General features: G+C 37.4%; 1 protein-coding gene across 2 annotated transcripts in view; it reads right to left on the minus strand.

The window, feature by feature from the left end:
- Window positions 1-1,940: 1,940 nt before the first annotated feature.
- LOC135211998 (programmed cell death protein 10-like) overlaps window positions 1,941-21,845 on the minus strand; it is a 71,173-nt gene continuing 51,268 nt past the window's right edge. For both annotated transcript variants that reach the window (XM_064245270.1, XM_064245271.1), the window contains exons 2-5: window positions 8,832-9,009; window positions 8,090-8,222; window positions 7,418-7,582; window positions 1,941-2,760 (exon numbers count right to left, since the gene is read on the minus strand). In XM_064245270.1, coding sequence (XP_064101340.1) covers window positions 2,676-2,760; window positions 7,418-7,582; window positions 8,090-8,222; window positions 8,832-9,009 — 561 coding nt within the window. In that variant the 3' untranslated portion in view covers window positions 1,941-2,675. The remainder of the gene's footprint in view (window positions 2,761-7,417; window positions 7,583-8,089; window positions 8,223-8,831; window positions 9,010-21,845) is intronic.

Below are 21,845 nucleotides of genomic sequence, written 5' to 3' on the forward strand. Positions count from 1 at the left end.
TACACAAATTCTGCTTTAAAAATTTAAATACACTCAACTTTAAATGCCATCCTTAAAGCCTTGTGTATTTTTAATCCAATTTGGGTAAAGTATAATAATCAAATAAATTCAATCAAACACATTTCAATCAAATTTATTTCTAAATTAGTATTCCATCTTACATCTTGTAAAGCATTATTTTTACTCATTATTATTTCTAAGCAATTTAACTCTATCACGAGTTTCTAAATTGCAAATTTATACGATGTATATCCCTCAAGCAAGCTCAAGTTAAGGGAACATATCTTGCATGGAAATTTCCTCAAGCACTGAAACCAATATAAACATAAACAAATATAACTTAGAATTTGGAATTCTGCAGTACAAACAAAGATATAACAGTGCTGGCTACATTCATATGCAAGGAATTCAGTATAGGCTGTGCTACACATTTTCTGTCATATTTCATTATCTTGCCAAAAAAAGTTAAGATATAGATATATGTATGTGTGAGTATATATGTGTAGTACATATATATATACATATATACCTATATATATATATATACCTATATATATATATATATCCATATATATATATATATATATATAGGTATATACATATATATATATATATATATATATATATATAATATAACTATATATAGTATATACTATATATATATATTATATATATATAATACTATATATATATATATATATATATATATATATATATATATATAGATATATATATAGTATATATATATATATATTATATATTTACATAAAAGGTATAGGTTTTAATAATAATGGTTAATTTCACTTAATTAAAATCCGCTACTTTATCTCTTGAATTTTTCATCTAGCTATCCTTCTTCTATATATGTATTGCATATTTCAGTTTATCTAAATTAATTACTCCCCTCTTGTATTCTTTATTAATCTATTTATTTACAGTATTTACTTAGCATCAAAGAATTGTTACTTGCTTGCAAAGTTTGTGGCAAGATGCTAAAAGATGTCAGAGAAAACACTTATTTTCAGGGGATATATATAAAATCTAAGTGACTGCTGCTGAGCACACAGGATAATAATGAAGTGAAAATACTCGACTAGCCTGGTTGTTAGTTAGGTCTTTCTGCATAACATTTCACCTTGAAAGGAATAACCAGTGAGAAGCAATACATATCTACGTACAAATTCTGTTGAAAAATTACTAAAAAATAAAATCTGCACACAAATTTTTAATCGTGTCCACACATATTTTACACAACAATTAAGAACAATTTGATTTTATGAACACACAAAACCATCAAACACTTGAGTATGCCTACGCTAATATACATGAAATCAAAATTCACCTAAACAAAAGTTCAGTCTTGGACATCTGGTTATGGATGGATGTACTGCGTAGAAAGAAAGCATGATTTTGGAAAGAGATTATCAGTACACATCAACATTGCAGATACAAAGAAGAAAACCAATCTACTTGGGCAGTGATAATGTAAAGAATTATATAAGGGCAACAATAAACTAAGCTCTACACAAAACACTTTGATTTTTTCGTAATGATGATAGGCAAACCTCATTTGTTCCCTTGCATGAGTCTATGGATGTCAGGTTATGTGCCACATCACAAGGGCATTACCCTCCTACGGTTACATGAAAATAGCCCCTTGTGGTCAGTACTGCACCACAACATTTTTTTGATAAAACCAATTGCTAATACACAGAATAATAATTTCATTAATAAGTGTTACACTTCATGTATGAACGAATTCTTGTTGCAATTCTATTCAAAACTTTTGCACTTTCTTTTCTTGAGCAGCTCCTGCATTGGTTAAAAAATACTTTGCCACTTATAAGCAAAATTACTTTGCAGTACTCCAGAGGTAAAATAAACTTAGATGCTTTTCAGAGGTTAAAGGTAGAAGGTCATTGCCTTTCATAAATATGTGCTTAAAGTCACATTTTATCCCACACATGAACTGTAAACTTCTGTAAATGATTAACGAAAATAGCTATGTTATGTTGCACAAGAGCCAAGTTATGACATGTTATTCACAAAATATAGACAAATTTCTTCCTGTATACATTCCAAACCATATATTGTACGCATGACACATACTTATGTTATGCTGGCATTTCAACGCTAAGTCTCTCCAGTCCACAAAGACTGTAACCATGAGAAATAATTTTTTCACATTCACATGATAGAACTACAAGTGGTAATAATGCCTAAACTTTTACCAAATTTTCTAGAGTAGAAAATAGCCCAAGATACTGGAGCACTATTATGTGTCTAAAATACCAGGTTAGGGTTCGTGATAAAAACGGTGAATCACTGCAAAATATATACTCTGGCAACACATTTATTCAAGTTATATACATGTATATTCTGAAATGTTTTAAAACCTACAATACTACATTGCATACCAGCATTTCAAAAATAAACACATAGCACTTGAAAGAAATGGCCATGCTGACAATGGCCCAATTAATATTATTAAAATCACAACACTTTCATCTCTGTCATAATCATAAGTATATCAAGAGTCTGTAAAGAGCAATAATCTTGCCAAGCATTCTCGTCAAATGCAATGAGCTCCCTGATAAGCCAAAGAGGGGCTGGGATTTGACATTCGCTCCGAGTAGTGCAAGATGGTCACGGGGGAAAAGTAAAGGCTCAGACTCTCACTCACACTTGTCCTTCACTGTCAGCATTATAAGATTGGTCTGGTGGATGAGGTAGGTGGCACTTACAAATACAGAATTCGCCCTGGAAAAGAGAAACGCTTGCTATAAAAAATGTATGAGGAGAGAAACAATTAACCGGTAAACATAATGTGAATGTTTACTTTCCAGTTATTAGTTACAACCATTCAGTTACTGTAGTGCATGGATATAACACCAGTTTTTTCTTGAAAATACTTGAGGCTATAACCCACTCACTACAGACACCATACTACTTACAAAATTTTTTTTTTTTTTGTTCCATACAGTCCCTTCTCCCACTGAGCTGTGCAAGTTCTTTAACTTTGCGATGCTCAAATTTTAGCCCCTCGTTTAGCAACGATCACTTTGATCCATACCACAATTGTAATGTGACTCAGTTATCTGGTTACACTTTTAAAAACTGATAGAGATTTTTTTTTGTACATTTTTACATTCTAGACAACAGCCCAGCAAAAATTGAATAATAATGTATACTATAATAGTATGGATACTACAGTGGACATCCTCATATTTGAGGTGGAACCTTCCAGCACCCGCCCCCACAATTAGCTAGAATCCGCGAATACTTAGAACCCCCATTAAAATGCTAAGAACTGCCTATTTTGTTACTTCAAACTCGAGAAAACCCTACTAAAAATACTTATACCTGGTTTTTTTAGTAGTTTTATCACAAAATGTGCATTTACTTATATACCTGTCTTTTTTAAGTTTTATCACAAATTTTGCATTTAATTATAAAATTTATATGAAAATACAGTCATTTGTGGATATTTCTCATAGAAAAATACTGCGAATACACGAATTTCCCACAAATAATGCGTAGATATGGTCCATAGAGAAATCCACAAATACGTGATTCCGCGAATCTCGAGAATGTGAATATGGGTGATCCACTGTATTGCTTATTATGGAGTTTACTGTGCAGTAATATGTGGTACAGTTATTTTTATATGTCAGTGTTAAGTGAAAAAATAACATTGCATATTGCTCTACAAACAAAATGCATTAAAGGAGAATGATGCTTGGCATAGTTTAACTATGGTTTCCAGAGGTCTTCAATGTAATGAAATGACCCTCTGTACACCTCCAAGTGCCATGAGTGTCACTTGTAGGCATCAAAATGTAATGTTTCTTCAATCCCACTAGCTACATGGGATGTTTAGTGGTAAAATTACTTTCTCAAGGTATCATACTGAAAGGTGTATAGACTACTCGTGTTTAATCACATAGTTACTTGACATAAACACTATAGGTACAGTGCTTGCTCAAGTGTTGTATAAATTATGTTTATTACACACTTGTATACTACAATAAGGTGTACTTTTTATTTTGGATTCTACATGTTCATTTAATTAGGCTATGACTTTAAGGTAGCCTAGGATATTCATTAATGCCATTTCTGCACTTTTGGAAGTATCTGGGGCCATCTTGGATCTATTAGCTAAGGTAATGATGGATTACATATATTTCCTCTCTACTTACCCTTTTTATTTGTGTTCAGTACTGTACATCATTCTGTTGAACCATACTTTGCATGTATTGCAAGTCCTACTTTGATATGAATGTTTGCATAGTCAATAATAATAATAATAATAATAATAATAATAATAATAATAATAAAATAATATAATAAATAATTATAATAAATAATAAATAATAATAATAAACTTTATTAAAAGCTAATGGAACTACTTCAGCAGCATTACACTTGTAGAGATTCTTCTCTATTTTCCGAATAGCGGCTTTTTCCGTGCTACTTAGACAGGCTAGTAGAGCGCCTATGGAGGTCATGATCAAATACAGAGTCAAAATTGGTGTATATATTTGAATTTTACAGATAAACTATGATACCATAGTTATCAAAGTCATTAACGATATATATATATATATATGTCTCTCTCTCTCTCTCTCTCTCTCTCTCTCTCTCTCTCTCTCTCTCTCTTTCTTGAAGCAAGCGAGCTTTCGTCTGGAGCTGCCAGACATCCTCGGGCTGGGAAGCTGAGGGTGGACTGATCTTGAAGCGGTGTCCGTCCTCGTTTATATTTGGAGTTGACAGCAGGGGGTCTGCCCCATGCTAACATAAAAACTCACAAACCAGGAAACCCCCTCCGGCCGATCATCAGCCAGACGCCCGCCCCTACTTACGCCTTGGCTAAACGTCTTAACCAAATTTTGACCCCCTACGTCCCGAGTCGGTACAGCCTGCAGTCGTCAGTAGAATTCCTAGAAGTCATCAAGGACGCCCCTGGCACCGGGGGATTATCGCCTCGCTGGACATAGAGTCCCTGTTTACGAACGTGCCTGTCGACGAAACCATTGACATCATCCTTGAGCGTGTCTACAGGAGTCAGTCGACAGCGCCCCTCAACATACCCGAAGCCTCGCTCCGTACGCTGCTGGAGATCTGCACGAAGAAGGCCCCTTTCTCCACCCATCGAGGACAGATGTACCGCCAAAAGGACGGCGTAGCGATGGTGGGCTCCCACTGGGGGTACTCTTCGCTAACTTTTACATGGGAACCGTGGAGGAACGAGTCTTCGCTAGGATGCAGCAACAACAGCCATATGGACGATAGATCGACGACATCTTTGTTCAAGTCGACGCCGAGAATGAGGTAGAAGCCCTCCGTCAGGCATTCCAGCAGTGCAGCGTGCTGAATTACACGGTTGAATACAGCACCGACGATCGGCTCCCCTTTCTCGACGTCCTTGTGAGTAAGAGGGAAGCGGCTCGTACTTTCCGTCTACACAAAGAAAAACAAACCTAGGACTTTGCATCAATGGGGGACAGCGAGTGCCCCGCCAGATTCAAAAGCACGACCGTCAGGGCCTTCGTCAGGAGAGCCCTCTCTCACTGCTCGACCTGGCAGGACACTCATCAGGAACTCGACCGCGCCTCCCAAGTACTCGTAAATAACGGGTATTCAAATAAATTAATGAAGCAGAGAAGTCCGTACAGCCCTGGAGAAAATGGTACGGTAGTGAGAGCCCGCAACCCGCCCCCAGGATAATATCAAGCTGTATTATAAAGCCTTCATGAGTTCACATTACGTGAGAAGAGGACTCGGTCAAAAAAATTATTTCTGAAAATGTATCCCCGACCGACGACACCAAAAATATCGACCTAATTTAATCTACTACCAGAATCGGAGGACGCGCGACCTTATTATGAAAAAATAACCCCTCTCCACAGGTACGAGACCCCCTGAAGCAGACGCATGTGGTGTACCAGTATACATGCCCAGTCCGCAGTTGCAGCGGCGCCTACGTTGGTATGACTACCATGCGCCTGTCAAAGAGACTCTCGTGCCACGCCCAAGAGGGGGCTATAAAAAATCACGCACGCACCAAACATCAAGAGGCCATCTCCCGGGATGTGATCATCCAAAACACGAAGATCATCGGGAAGGCCCCTGATGCCCGTCGGTTACGCCTGCTGGAGGCGCTTCTCATCCAGCAAGTAAAACCTACACTAAATACGACGCAGGAAGAATTTCTCCTCCCTACGAGTATGAGAAGACCTGCCACCAACAATGACACCACCGAGCACGACAACTCCACGGAAGACAACGCCCCGGAACAAGATACTCCTGCAGCCAATCATTATCAAGTTAGCCGTGAGGTCCCGCAGCATAGCGAAAGCACCCATCGACGTAACCGCGCCGCTAAGGAGGTCTAGGCAGGCTGCAGGACTTACAATATCGCAAAACCATCAACGCATGGAAAGTGGCTTGAGACCCGGTCCAAGCCACCAATGAAAACGAAGACCTACCGCCACCAGCCAATAGTAGATCAGCATGGGGCAGACCCCCTGCTGTCAACTCCAAATATAAAACGAGGACGGACACCGCTTCAAGATCAGTCCACCCTCAGCTTCCCAGCCTGAGGATGTCTGGCAGCTCCAGACGAAAGCTCGCTTGCTTCAAGAAAGAGAGAAGAGAGAGAGAGAGAGAGAGAGAGAGAGAGAGAGAGAGAGAGAGAGAGAGACATATATATATATATATACAGTGGACCCCCGTATTCGCGTTCTCCAGATTCGCGGACTCACACATTCGCGGATTTCTCTTGGGAACGTTTCCCTGCATTATTCGGAAAATTCGCGGCATTCGCGGTATTTTCGATTATAAATATCCACAAATTCTGGTTTTTTTTGATGAATTTCATCATAAAATGCACTTTTTTATGATAAAACTATTAAAAAAACCATGTATGAAAATTTTTTTAGTGGGTTTTTCTTGAGTTTTACTAACAAAATAGGCTGTTTTTAGCATTTTTATATGGGGTTCCAAAACATTCGCGGAATTCTAACTATTCACGTGGGGGGGATTCTGGTTACGCCATACCCCCGCGAATACGGGGGACTACTGTATATCGTTAATGACTTTGATAACTATGGTATCATAGTTTATCTGTAAAATTCAAATATATACACCATTTTTGACTCTTTATTTGATCATGACCTCCATAGGTGCTCTACTAGCCTGTCTAAGTAGCACGGAAAAAGCCGCTATTCGGAAAATAGAGAAGAATCTCTACAAGTGTAATGCTGCTGAAGTAGCCATTACTTTTAATAAAGTATGCTTGAGAGAGGGTCTGCTTCCTAAGTACACTAATAATAATAATAATAATAATAATAATAATAATAATAATAATAATAATAATATTGTTTCCACAGTCTAAACATTACTGTAAAACACTTACTGTCCTTCCTTGAAATACTCCTTCAATGTATTACTAAATTTCTTGCTGTGTTTGACAAAGTCTCGCTTGCGGTGTTCCAAAGCTTGCTTCCCCTGAGCCCCTGGTATGAACTGCGAGACTTCTGATACAGCATCTAAAAGCTTCTTTATGGCACTTGCAATTTCTCTGCAAAAATACTTCAAGTATAATATTCACCAGTCTTTATAGGACAGGTTTCCATATATACAGTATAATTTTTATAATATTTTAGATCAATTCCACAGGTACACTTGAATAAAGCAAGAAAAATGTAAGAAAATCAATTATATGACCTAAGAAGACCACCGTAAATAAATTACAAGTAACTACTATACAAAGAGTGGTATAGATTATCCCAAACCTACTTCACATGATCTAAAAAATGAAAAAGATGGTAAATCAGCTTTTACTTTTACTTGTTACTATTAATATTTCCTAATCTTTACCGCAACTCTGTTTTACTTATTCTCTGCACAACTGCTCTCTGACAGCATAGGTTATAGATCTAGGTAACAAATGAAATTCAGACCAAACTCTCACAAGAGATTTTGACTTCTTTGAACTCCAGCTGAATGGTCACCGAGCAATTTCTCAGAACTTACTACTACAGATCATAAACATACATCAAATAACAAAATAAAATGCTAGTCTCACTTGATAGTTTCTAGGAATGTTTTTCTGTCGGTGATCTCATCTGGGATTCTCGATAATATTCTTTTTAGATTTGCTGATTTCTTATTCAACTCCTGGAAGGCATCTTCGGTGCGTGTCACTCGGTAGTCCCCACCTGCAGGAAGGAGCCTTGTGATAAACACTTTAGTTTTTCAAAACCTAAACACATAAATTGAATCTAACTACTATTAGCAGTATATTTTGAATCTATAAAATTTTATTGTTAACTATGCCCTACCTAACCAAAAATACTAAACATACCATCCCACAAGCACTTTATAAACTGAGCTCCTACAACTATGTGCATTGCCAAATTTTATACTTTGTGGAGGTACACTCTCTACCATGCTTTTTCCCACAGAAAGTATATCTAAATGCTTTCTAATAATAAAAGTAATGAACTTTTAATGAAAATTGGGAGTTCTACTAATCTTGCTATGGTTTTAAGAACATTGTGCTGTACTCTACAATATAATCTTCACTTCCTGTTCTTAAAGTTTTCTGACTTCTCATGCAATTTCTTGATACTGAATCTTTACAGTTCTCAGTTACTTGACAAGCTCAAGAGTTCTTTTAAGCAACACTTAGTTAAACATTGATATCTCTACTTGGCAACATTATATATACATATATCAGTAGTATATGTAATACTAAATGAATTGGGATAAAGATAAAAATCACATGAGCTTGAGTAAGCATGAATAATGCTCCCTACTCTACTTACACTCAGACTCATTCACAAGACCTTGCAGCCTGAGAATGGACTCATTCATATTAACTGTGAGGTCAGCTTTGCGTACGAGGCCCATCACCATTTCGTAAGTGAAGCCCGGATGAGCCTTCTCCACCTTACTGAGTGCAGCTCGCAGGGTCTGGCTGGAAGCGACATTTTCTCGCTCCACCTGGAAATAAAAATACCTTTAAATTAAGAATGTCTTGCACGCAGAGTGCAACAATGAGGATTTGAATGACACACTAAAGCTACAATGTTATACAATGCAACATTCATAAATAACATTACTTAATGATAGTGTTGAAAATATTGGAAACAGTGAAAAATTGTTAAATAGTATAAGCATATTGATATAAAATGCAAAATATTCCCAGGAATACATTAAAACAATAAAGAATTAAAATATACAAGAAGTAAAGAAGGGACAAATGAAAATTAAATGTAAATAGTAATTATAAAAAACCCACAGCAATAAAATAAACACATGGAAAATACTGTTAAGACATATTGTAATATATTAGGATATCCTAAATAAAATACTAAATACATGTAAAATAAAAGTAACGACTCAATTCCCACTACCTAGACAAGAATCTACGATTTACGATCCAAATCTGTGGCACAGGATTCAATAATCTAGTCATACTGAGCTCCTAAAAATAATACAATTGACTTGGTTTGATATATCAAACTGGCTTCTAATCACCTACCTTGGTCTCACGAACTTCAACAACATGGTTGAATAGCTGCATCCCAGTCCCCCACCAATGCATCATATTTAAAATCATTCATAAATTTTCGGGCCATCCTTCAGGAAATATTTTTGTACTTTTTTAATGGCTCTTCTTACTTATTCTTTAAGGACTTTTACTTATCCTGAATAGTTCTTGCATAAATTTCCTTAACATACCCACCAGCAAAATTTTAGTGACACTGTGCCACATCCACAGTTTTGACCACTGCTTTGTTATCGTTTTGGTTTTTGTTAGCATCGTATACATATATCATTCTGTCATTTTATTTTTTCCTTGACAGTCTTCTTAATTAGCCATTCATAGTTGTCCCCAAATTTCGGCAAGTAATCCTTTATATTTTAGCTGACCATCTCGTGTTATTACTGTTCTTACAGATTAGAGTTATCTTTAAAAGTTTTGTATGGGAACTTATTGTTATCCTTATCATTTTGCTTGACCCATTAATGTTTTCCTGAAAAGTTTTAGTCAAGTCTTTTATGTTATCCTTAATATCACTCATCCAGGGAAAAAGAATTTGGTGCAGGAGATAATAAGACCATTTTTGTGTAGTTTTCATGTCCACTTGTACAACAATACACAATTTTTTGCTTCTTCTGACAGAGCGAGGGTACCCTTGAAAACTAAAGAATTCTGTATTGTTACACAAAGATTTACAAACCTACTACACAAGAAGAGTCTTACTGTGTCATGCATTTACCAAAATGTCATTGTTCTTTTGTCTACCAAAGAATACAGTTCTTTACAAAAGATCATATAAATAAAAAAAAATGATCATATAAGAAGTTAGCATCTATGTATATATACATACATATATATATATATATATAAATATATATATATATATATATATATATATATATATATATATCTATGTATGTATGTATGTACTGTATATTATATAATATATATATAGTATATATAGGTATATAATATATATATATATATATATATATATAATATATATATATATATATATATATATATATATGATATATATATATATATATATATATATATATATATATATATATATATATATATATATATATATAATATATATATATATATATATATATATATATATATCGTTCATCGTTATTTATAACAATGAGAGAGAGAGAGAGAGAGAGGAAGAGAGAGAGAGAGAGAGAGAGAGAGAGAGAGAGAGAGATGCCATAAAACTGCAAGGCTTTGTCTCGTTGCACCTTTGGGTGGGTTGCATGTGCAACAAAAACATTGCTCTGACCTCCCACAAACCACACGTCACTGCGGCAACCTCCTCCTAACCCTTCTCCAACCTTGTATAGGCTACCCTTGTGCCCTGCCTGACACTAGTTCTCCACTTCCTATTTTTCAATGAATGTTACACCTACATTGAATTCATCATTGTCTGCCGATGTAGCTCCTTAACATCTGAATTAAACCACCATTGTCACTACTACTACTACTACCACCCTTCCCCAGCCTCCCCCCCCTACCAACCCTCTGTCCTCCACGGCACTTCTCCACTTCCTCTATAATGGTGATACAAGATGCAACACTATCAACAAGGTTACTTGAAAATAAATAAGAAAACACTAAAAGGCATTCAAAAGAAACAGGCAACCAAATGAAATGTGATAATTCATCTTTAATTTTTTACAAGTAAGGACATTCTTTCATATCACAGGATATTATCATAATATTGATTATGGATTATACGATTATCAAAAGGGACTTATGACGAACAATCCCTGACATTTCGTGACGCACAATCAAGGGTAAACAATGCCCCCCCCCCCACCCCCCCCCCCCCTCCCCCGAAACCCCAAAATCCCCAACGCTCTTGAGAGCAACTGATAAGCAGCATAACCACAACAAACCAGAAAATGGTCAAGGAGACAGACGAGTAAGCAATACTTGATATGGAGAATCTATTTCTGTCAAATGGCGATTCACTTTCATTCCACCTGATGGTCACAGCCGTCCATCTCAGGCTTTTGTGGTTTTAAGAATATATTATTATTATTATCAATTATTAGTGGTAGCATTATATTCTATTACTTCACTCCAACAAAAGGAATGAACAAGAGGACATTACAGTCACTCGTAGGTACAGCAAGTTCCCTCAGGATAGAATTCCCACTAGTTGACGGATGAAGAAAGGGAAATGAAAGTGGTGCTCAGCCTAGTCGTGCCTGGGCATAATACAAGCCACGCATTAACAAATCGATAATTCACGTATGAACACACACGCATTGGAACGGCCATGAAATCCTGAATACGGAAAACATATTCCTGAATCATGATATATATATATATATATACATATATATATATATATAATATATATTATATATATATATATATATAGATATATATATATATCCTACAGCATGGTAATTCAAGACCATGCATCATCTGCTACCCGTGACTGATCCAACTACTTTGTTCAAGTAGGCTGTAGTGACACACCAATATGAAGAATGGTATATGATATATATATATATATATATATATATATATATATATATATATATATATATATATATATATAATATACATATATATATAGAATATATATGAGTCTTAGTCATTACCAGAAAATCAAATCATTCAATCGTACTAATGTTATCTGAACAACAAAAAATGAGATGTGACTGAGAAGAGAAATCGGACATACCAATCTCGGGACAAGGAATAAAAAAACTAGATTTATTCGACCGATTTATTCATCTGACAAGCGATGAAATCATCCCGAATTCAGACAAATTTCTGCAGAAAAACTAAAGTCTGAATTAGGGAGGTTTTTCCACATAAATCACGATGCTGATCTCTGGCCAGAACTCTTTAAAATTCGCGGATAACGGACTAACCCATAAAGCGGCCAGTGAGACGAGTGACGTCACACGCCCCCCCTGACGTCACGCGGTGACGCAGAGTCAACTGGTGGAGGCGGAATTACAGAGAAAAACCCGCACACTGACGGATATAATCTCGACGGAGAAAAATCATCGCGAGATTACATACGAAAACACTTGCATAAGCACAAACATCATTTTGAATACAGTAAATTTAGTCATTCTGTATTATGATATGCTCATTTTTTTACATACTTTCGCGTAGACGCTCTTCATTTATCCAACAGTGACCTTGAAATGTCAGGTATAGGTCAAACTTGGAACCTTACGCAACTAAAGGCCAGTTGATCCCAACTTCCCGTAAGATGTGTTTTACAGATAATGTTTTTTTCAATGTGGTTTATTATAACGAAAAGTATTTCCTCGACGACATTTTTGCCACTTTACATATCTGGACACGAATATGACACTGAAACCAGTAAAGCGTCAAGTGAGTTAAGTTTAAAATAAAGGAACACTGTACCAAATAAGGATAATGTATAATAACACGGAATAAAGTCTGGGAGTTTCAACTTCAACCAGTCAACTTAAAAATTTAAAACAAATGCAAAGAGCATCTCATAATATTTAGTTTGTCCAGGTAAAACCCGGCCATGGAAAATGTGCACCTATTGAAACGTAAAAAAAAAAAAAAAAAAAAAAAATCATTTCATCGTTAAAAATGACACTTATTACTTTTCTGTTCTAATAAAATGCTGATAATTTTGGGGTAACGTACGATAGATTCTTATGATAGTTTTGGAGGTAATGTACAAAAGCATTTTAAGATAGTTTTGGGGGTAGAGTACAAAAGCATTGAACTGAATGAAACATAAAAGCATCTTATGACAGATTTTGGGTAGCGTACAAAAGCGTATGAAGATAAATACAAAAAGTATTTTATAACAAAGAATATCGTATTACAATATTTAACAACCGCAAGATAAATGTATAAAAATGATTCAACATTCGACAAAAATACACGAATTTAAACCACCTAAAATTAAAAAAACTCATAGAATTACATCAAGAATCACGCCTTTCACACCTGAACCTATCAACAGAGAATGATTCGGCACTTAAATTTATGTGTGTACGTAAGTGTGTGTGTATATATATATATATATATATATATATATATATATATATATATATAATATATATATATATATATATATAATATAATATAATTATATATTTATATATATATATATAACATATATATAATATATATATATATATATATCACATATATATATATATATAATATTATATATATTACTTATCACAAAATATTGATAAAAACATAATTTTTTGACATTTTTTTTGAGTTCCTGTGTTTTACAAACTAAACAACAAACGCAAATCCCAAAGTACACTTGATAAGTCAAATTGTATGATACTTATTTTACCTGAGATTTTGACGTTTTTGTGAATAAAAATGCGTCTGTTGACCTTGAAAAACTAATCAAAGACAATCATAGTAGGGTCAAAATCAAGATGATACTAATAATAATAACAATAATAATAATAATAATAATAATAATAATAATAATAATTGTAAAAAAATCAAGAAGAAAGTATCACCTCATTGATGTCGCAAATACCATGGGACACCAAAAAGTTTGACGAGAAAGAGAGGGAAAAAATGGATAAGTATCAAGACTGAAAATAGAAATAAGAAGGATATGGGATATGCCTGTGGAAATTCGGTACCCATAATCACAGGAGCACTAGGAACGATACCAAGATCCCTGAAAAGGAATCTGGAAAAAACTAGAGGCTGAAAGTAGCTCCACGATCATGCAGAAGAGTGTGATCCTAGAAAACGGCTCACATAGTAAGAAAAGTGATGGACTCCTAAGGAGGCAGATGCAACCCCGGAACCCCCAACCCCACACTATAAAATACCACCCAGTCGAATTAGGGGACTGTGATAGAGCAAAAAAAATTAATAAATAATAATAATAAAACACAGACACAAGATAAGAATAATAATAATAATATAATAATAATAATAATAATAATAATAATAATAATAATAATAATAATAATAAGATCATCGGGAGAGCACCTGACCACGACGTCTGCGTCTCCTAGAAAGCGGCTGCTCATCCTTGAAAGAAAAGCCTCCCTCCCAATAACCACCCAAGAAGCGTTCCTGATAACCGGACGTGTGTGAGAGGACCACACCCCTCTCCCCTAACGAAAGTACCAGCGCATGGAACGAACACCGGACATGAGAATAATACCAGGGTGAGTCACGCGAGGTAGAAGCCAATCAAGAGGCTCCCGGTGATACCCCGCCCCTACCTGAGAAGTCTGCAAGACTAGTCAACCGCCCGCCGGTATGAGTCACCCTTCCCGGGAACCAATAAAAACTCGACCTACCGGAGAAGTGGCTCTGACCGTACTGAGAGCTCGCAACACCACAATAATAATAATAAAATAATAATAAAACCAACCCCAACAGAAACCAAAACAGCAACCTCCCCTTGGAAAAGGCGCCTGGAAAAGCAATCATGGTGATGAGATGACTTTTTTTTTTTTTTTTGAGTAAACTGAAAGAGATGGCAGAAAAAAAGGCTAAGAAGCAAGAAAACAAAGGAGGAACTAAACGAGAAATACAAAGTACAAGAGAGGGACTAAAAAAACAACACAACAATAGAAGATGTAAAAACGAGGGCTTAAAGGCCAAGCACACAAAGATCCAACGGTAACATGAACAGGAATAAGGATCCAACAGAACAAACTATTCGGAACCACAGAAAAGACTATACAGCCAACTAAGAGGGGAAGAAACCACCCAGAAATTCCTGAAGCCGAACCAAGTAAGAGACTCTGGGAAAACATATGGAGCAATCCGGTATCACACAACAAACATGCAACATGGCTCCAGGAAGTCAAGAAGAAGAAAAACGGGAGAATAAAAACAAAGATTCACAGAGATCACGACAGACACAGTCAGACACCAACTAAAGAAAATGCCAAACTGGAACAACCCCAGGTCCCGATGAAGTCCATGGATACTGGCTCAAAAACTTCAACCGGCCCTACACCCACGAATAGCAGAAAACAACTCCAGCCATTGTATCTCAAATCACCAAGCACCCACCCAAATGGATGACCACAGGAAGAACATCCTTAGTACAAAAAGACAAGAGTAAGGGAAATATAGCCAGTAACTACAGGCCTATCACCTGCCTACCAATAAGTGTGGAAGTTACTAACAGGTATCATCAGTGAAAGGCTATACAACTACCTAGAGGAGACAAACACCATCCCCATACCAACAGAAAGGCTGCAGAAGGAAGTGTAGGGGCACAAAAGACCAGCTCCTGATAGACAAAATGGTAATGAAGAACAGTAGGAGAAGGAAAACCAACCTAAGCATGGCATGGATAGACTATAAGAAAGCCTTCGACATGATACCACACACATGCTAATAGAATGCCTGAAAATATATGGGGCAGAGGAAAATACCATCAGCTTCCTCAAAAACTACAATGCGCAACTGGAATACAATACTTACAAGCTCTGGAATAAGACTAGCAGAGGTTAATATCAGAGGAGATGGGATCTTCCAGGGCGACTCACTGTCCCCACTACTCTTCGTAGTAGCCATGATTCCCATGACAAAAGTACTACAGAAGATGGATGGCCGGTACCAACTCAAGAAAAGAGGCACAAAATCAACCATCTGATGTTCATGGACGACATCAAGCTGTATGGTAAGAAGCATCAAGGAAATAGATACCACCCTAATCCAGACTGTAAGGATTGTATCTGGGGACATCAGAATGGAGTTTGGAATAGAAAAATGCGCCTTAGTCAACATACAAAAAGGCAAAGTAACGAGAACTGAAGGGATAAAGCTACCAGATGGGAGCACATCAAACACATAGATGAGACAGGATACTACCACCTGGGAATAATGGAAGGAGGAGATATAAAACACCAAGAGATGAAGGACACGATCAGGAAAGAATATATGCAGAGACTCAAGGCAATACTCAAGTCAAAACTCAACGCCGGAAATATGATAAAAGCCATATAAACACATGGGCAGTGCCAGTAATCAGATACAGCGCAGGAATAATGGAATGGACGAAGGCAGAACTCCGCAGAATAGATCAGAAAACCAGGAAACAAATGACAATACACAAAGCACTACACCCCAAGAGCAAAATACGGACAGACTATACATAACACGAAAGGAAGGAGGGAGAGGACTACTAAGTATAGAGGACTGCGTCAACATTGAAAACAGAGCACTGGGGCAATATCTGAAAACAGTGAAGACGAGTGGCTAAAGAGTGCATGGGAAGAAGGACTAATAAAAGTACACGAAGACCCAGAAATATACAGAGACAAGAGAAACGACAGAAAGAACAGAGGACTGGCACAACAAACCAATGCACGGACAATACATGAGACAGACTAAAGAACTAGCCAGCGATGACAATTGGCAATGGCTACAGAGGGGAGAGCTAAAGAAGGAAACTGAAGGAATGATAACAGCGGCACAAGATCAGGCCCTAAAAGAACCAGATATGTTCAAAGTACGATAGACGGAAATAAACATCTCTCCCATATGTAGGAAGTGCAATACGAAAAATGAAACCATAAACCACATAGCAAGCGAATGCCCGGCACTTGCACAGAACCAGTACAAAAAGAGGCATGATTCAGTGGCAAAAGCCCTCCACTGGAGCCTGTGCAAGAAACATCAGCTACCTTGCAGTAATAAGTAAGTGGACGAGCACCAACCTGAGGGAGTGATAGAAAACGATCAGGCAAAGATCCCTCGGGACTATGGTATCAGAACGGATAGGGTGATACGTGCAAATAGACCAGACGTAAACGTTGATTGACAAAGTCAAGAAGAAAGTATCACTCATTGATGTCGCAATACCATGGGACACCAGAGTTGAAGAGAAAGAGAGGGAAAAAAATGGATAAGTATCAAGATCTGAAAATAGAAATAAGAAGGATATGGGATATGCCAGTGGAAATCGTACCCATAATCATAGGAGCACTAAGCACGATTCCAAGATCCCTGAAAAGGAATCTAGAAAAACTAGAGGCTGAAGTAGCTCCAGGTCTCATGCGAAGGAGTGTGATCCTGAAACGGCACACATAGTAAGAAAAGTGATGGACTCCTAAGGAGGCAGGATGCAACCCGGAAACCCCACACTATAAATACCACCCAGTCGAATTGGTTGGAGGACTGTGATAGTTAGCAAAAAAAAAAAAAAAAAAAAAAAAAAAAATAATAATAATAATAATAATAATAATAAATAATAATAATAATAATAATAATAATATTTTGGTAAAGAAGGAAGACCCTCTTTTAGGCAAATGCTGTTAAAAACGGATGGCAGAATTAAGCGAGTTGTTATTTTATATATTGTTTTTTCTATTTCCTTACAATTCGCTTCTCAGGCTCAGCGATGTTTCTGAGTAACTGGCCAATATTCATATTGGGAATTTTCAAAAATTATAAATGCTGAAGGAATCTTTTATTAGAACAAGATATCAGGTCCAGGTCAAGCACGGGTCGTCGTCAGTGCTGGTATTATTCCGTAGGCGTAGTCCAGTTCGGGCCGGGGTCCGTCTTAGGTGGTTTAAAGGGCTGGTATTGGTGCTGGTATAGCTGGTATCACGTGACGTTTCGACCTTCTCGTAGGTCATCTTCTGACGAGTCGGTTGAAGTGACTGTAGCAAGATAGTTTGCGGAACGGTATTTATAGCGGCTCGGACCTAGAGTTGCATTCTCATTGGTCGGGCCGGTCTTGGACGAAGCCGTGGATCTCGCCTCGAAGGTCTCGGGGATTCTCTCGTGCGTTTCTCCAAGCGAATCTCCTGCCACGCCCAAGAAGGAGCCATATTCAACCACGCCAGGACTGCTCATAACGGATAAGAAGAAATGATATTATCCCTAATATCACCATAATCGATCAAACAACGGATCCCCGACGTCTGCGCCTCCTAGAAGCCCTCATATAGGCAAGGAGAAACCAAACTTGAATATCACTCAGAAACGTTCTCCTTCCCACCGCCGCCCGGAGAGCAGCGAGCGACCCCCCGACGATGCCAGATAATCAGGAACCCCCACAGGATGATACGATTCCTGCTGCAGACGGAATTCCTGACGTTCATCCCCAGGCACGCTACTGTGGCGCTCGCACGAGAGAATCCCCGAGACCTTTCGAGGCGAGATCCACGGCTTCGTCCAAGACCGGCCGACCAATGAGAATTGCAACTCTAGGTCCGAGCCGCGATAATACCGTTCCGCAAACTATCTTGCGACAGTCACTTCAACCAGACTCGTCAGAAGATGACCTACGAGAAGGTCGAAACGTCACGTGATACCAGCTATACCAGCACCAATACCAGCCCTTAAAACCTAAGACGAAACCCCGCCCGAACTGGGACTGGACGCCTACGGAATAATACCAGCACTGTGACGACGACCCCTGCTTGACCTGGACCTGATATCTTGTTCTAATAAAAGATTCCTTCAGCATTTATAATTTTTGAAAATTCCCAATATGAATATTGGCCAGTTACTCAGAAACATCGCTGAGCCTGAGAAGCGAATTGTAAGGAAAATAGAAAAAACAATATATAAAATCAACTCGCTTAATTCTGCCATCCTTTTTAACAGAATAATAATAATAATAATAATTTAACACGGAAACACGATGATGATGATAATAATAATAACAATAATACGGACATAGCACAGACCGACACAAGACCCAACCATTTCTACGAAGACCACCGGAGAACTGATAAATGGGATAAGACTGCCAGTTCAAAGAATAAAAACAAATAAGCAGAATTCAATAAGTATGCAAATGGTAACCTTAACACAAGGCCTTGCTCGGTCTTATCAAGGATACATGTACTAGAAGAAGTCTCTTGTGTGTGTGTGTGTGTGTGTGGTGTATGTGTGTGTGTATATATATGAGAGAGAGAGAGAGAGCCTTAAAATGCCCCTCAACAGAATCAATGGAGGGAACCTATGTAAGGCAGATATACCTAAAATTAGACGCTCTCTCTCTCTCATACATTATTCAGCTATCTTTTCTATAATGTTTAAACATCTCTTTTTCACTCACGAGTCTTTCTGAATAACAAGCTTCTCTCTCTCTCTCTCTCTCTCTCTCTCTCTCTCTCTCTCTCTCTCTCTCTCTCTCTCTCAGATTATTCAGCTCTCTTTTCTACAATATTTAATAAGTTCTTTTGCACTATCGGGCCTTACTAAAAAAATAAGCTCTCTCTCTCTCTCTCTCTCTCTCTCTCTCTCTCTCTCTCTCTCTCTCTCTCTCTCTATGTTTATATCTTCTAACAAATTAATAAAAAAAACGACCCTGAGATGAAAAAAATCTGACCAAACCTAAGCGAAGGTCAAACCACTTAATAATAGAAAAAAAGGTCTCTACATATCACCCCCCCAAAAAAAAAAAAAAAAAAAAAAAAAAACACACACACACACACACGCACAACTACAAGAATCGACTGAGGTGAGACGGGCCTAGCAACGGGGTTCGCGCATACAAAAACCTAGCGTTCCATGATAGCAGCAACGTCTGAGTGACGGCAACCCAGGTCCTCTTTCTCCTGTCGACAGAGTTCTAGGGTTGCACCTTAGAGAATGCGTGCACTTGAGAGACAAAATTACCTCGTTTCAGTATCTCGTTGAAACGTACTCGCCTTCCCTAACGGAGAACTTTAATGATAATTGTGAAGAAGAGAATGTAGTGTCGGGAATTGCAACGATATCAAGTTCACAAGGCATTAGGAAATTAGATTTGGTTTTAAGAAAAGTTAAAAAAAAATAAGCCATAGTTTGATTTGATTTGATTTATATAAATTTTTGTCATTATGCCAAGCACTGGGGCAACTAAGGCTATTCAGCGCTGAAACGGATATTGACAGTGAAAACGTTTGAAAGATGTAACAGGACGAACCTCAAAGTAGTTGCACTATGAAACAATTGTTAGGGGAGGGTGGACAGTCAGATGGAAGTAAGAGAATATCACCGGAGGTACAGTAAAAGGAATGAAAGTAGCTGCAGCTAGGGAACCTTAAGTAATGCCTACATTGCACCGGATAAGGTGCACTGACTGTACTAACCACCTACGGGGAAAAAGGCCATATATAGTGAACATAACTCCAAACGTCAGTGGCCTGTGGACATAGTTAATCTCTCATAAAATTCTACAGTTGATATTCCTTCAATTATTTTCTTGGGCCTCTCATTTAATATGCACTCTAAAATACATGTTTGAATACGTGATCTAAAACAGGAACTTTCATTACTCCTGCGGACTCTTTATACGGACCTGCACCTCACATGAGTAACGGTGTAGGTTCGTACAGCGTTTGAATACCTTAATTTCATTCACTAGGAAGAGTTAGATACGCAATACAAATAGGTACGATTTGCTAGAATCAGTCGTTTCATTGATTTCCGCGTACTGTGCCTAGCATGAATGAGGGTATAATGGGGCAATGAATAGCAAAAAAGACAAAAAAACTATCAAGCATGAGCAGATTTATCATCTAGTTCTTCTGAGCGTGCTATTTTGATCCAGCTATATCGTCACTAGGTTAAAGTTTTTTATTGTACGATAAAAAAAAGATATCGAATCTATAAACGTTCTGGGACTAGCGTTTAGGGAGAGCACAGCTACAGAATTGGATACTCTGCGCCCGAGAATGAATGAGTCTAACTCATTTTAACACCAACTGCATTTTTTCTCGAGGTTCGAAGTTAGAGAAACAATGTCCGTCAGTGAATCAAAAACATAAAAGAACCTCGCAGTACGCTATCACAATCACTTATCGTTAGATGAAAGACAAGCGAACCCTGCACTGTACCCTGGAGAACGCCGGATATGGCCTAGACTGGTCTCGACAGTGCTGCAATAGTATAAATACTATAAGCGTTCGATCTGAGTAGAAATTGTTGCAACTTTACAGAAACCTTTGGAGAAATAAAAATGAGTGACGATTTTGGATACCTGGGGTTAATTAAAGATTCTGATTATCGACTCTTTGATTATGGTCAAGTTGAATTGCAGAGAGGAGAGAGAAGATGAGAGAGCGAGGAAGACGAAGCGAGATAGATGATGAGAGAGAGAGAGAGAGAGAGCAGAGAGAGAGAATTTCAGATTTTTCCAGAAGAGAATAGGGACGTTATGTAAAAAAAAAAAAAATTAAAAACAGATGGTTTTAATATTCTGACTGGTCGAGTTGATGAGTTGGGAGAGATCTTATCGATCAGAGAGAGAGAGAGAGAGAGAGAGAGAGAGAGAGAGAGAGAGAGAGAGAGAATGCTAAATTTTTTCAAGTAACAT

This window comes from Macrobrachium nipponense, chromosome 40 (assembly GCF_015104395.2).
Source record: "Macrobrachium nipponense isolate FS-2020 chromosome 40, ASM1510439v2, whole genome shotgun sequence".
NCBI lineage: Eukaryota > Metazoa > Arthropoda > Malacostraca > Decapoda > Palaemonidae > Macrobrachium > Macrobrachium nipponense.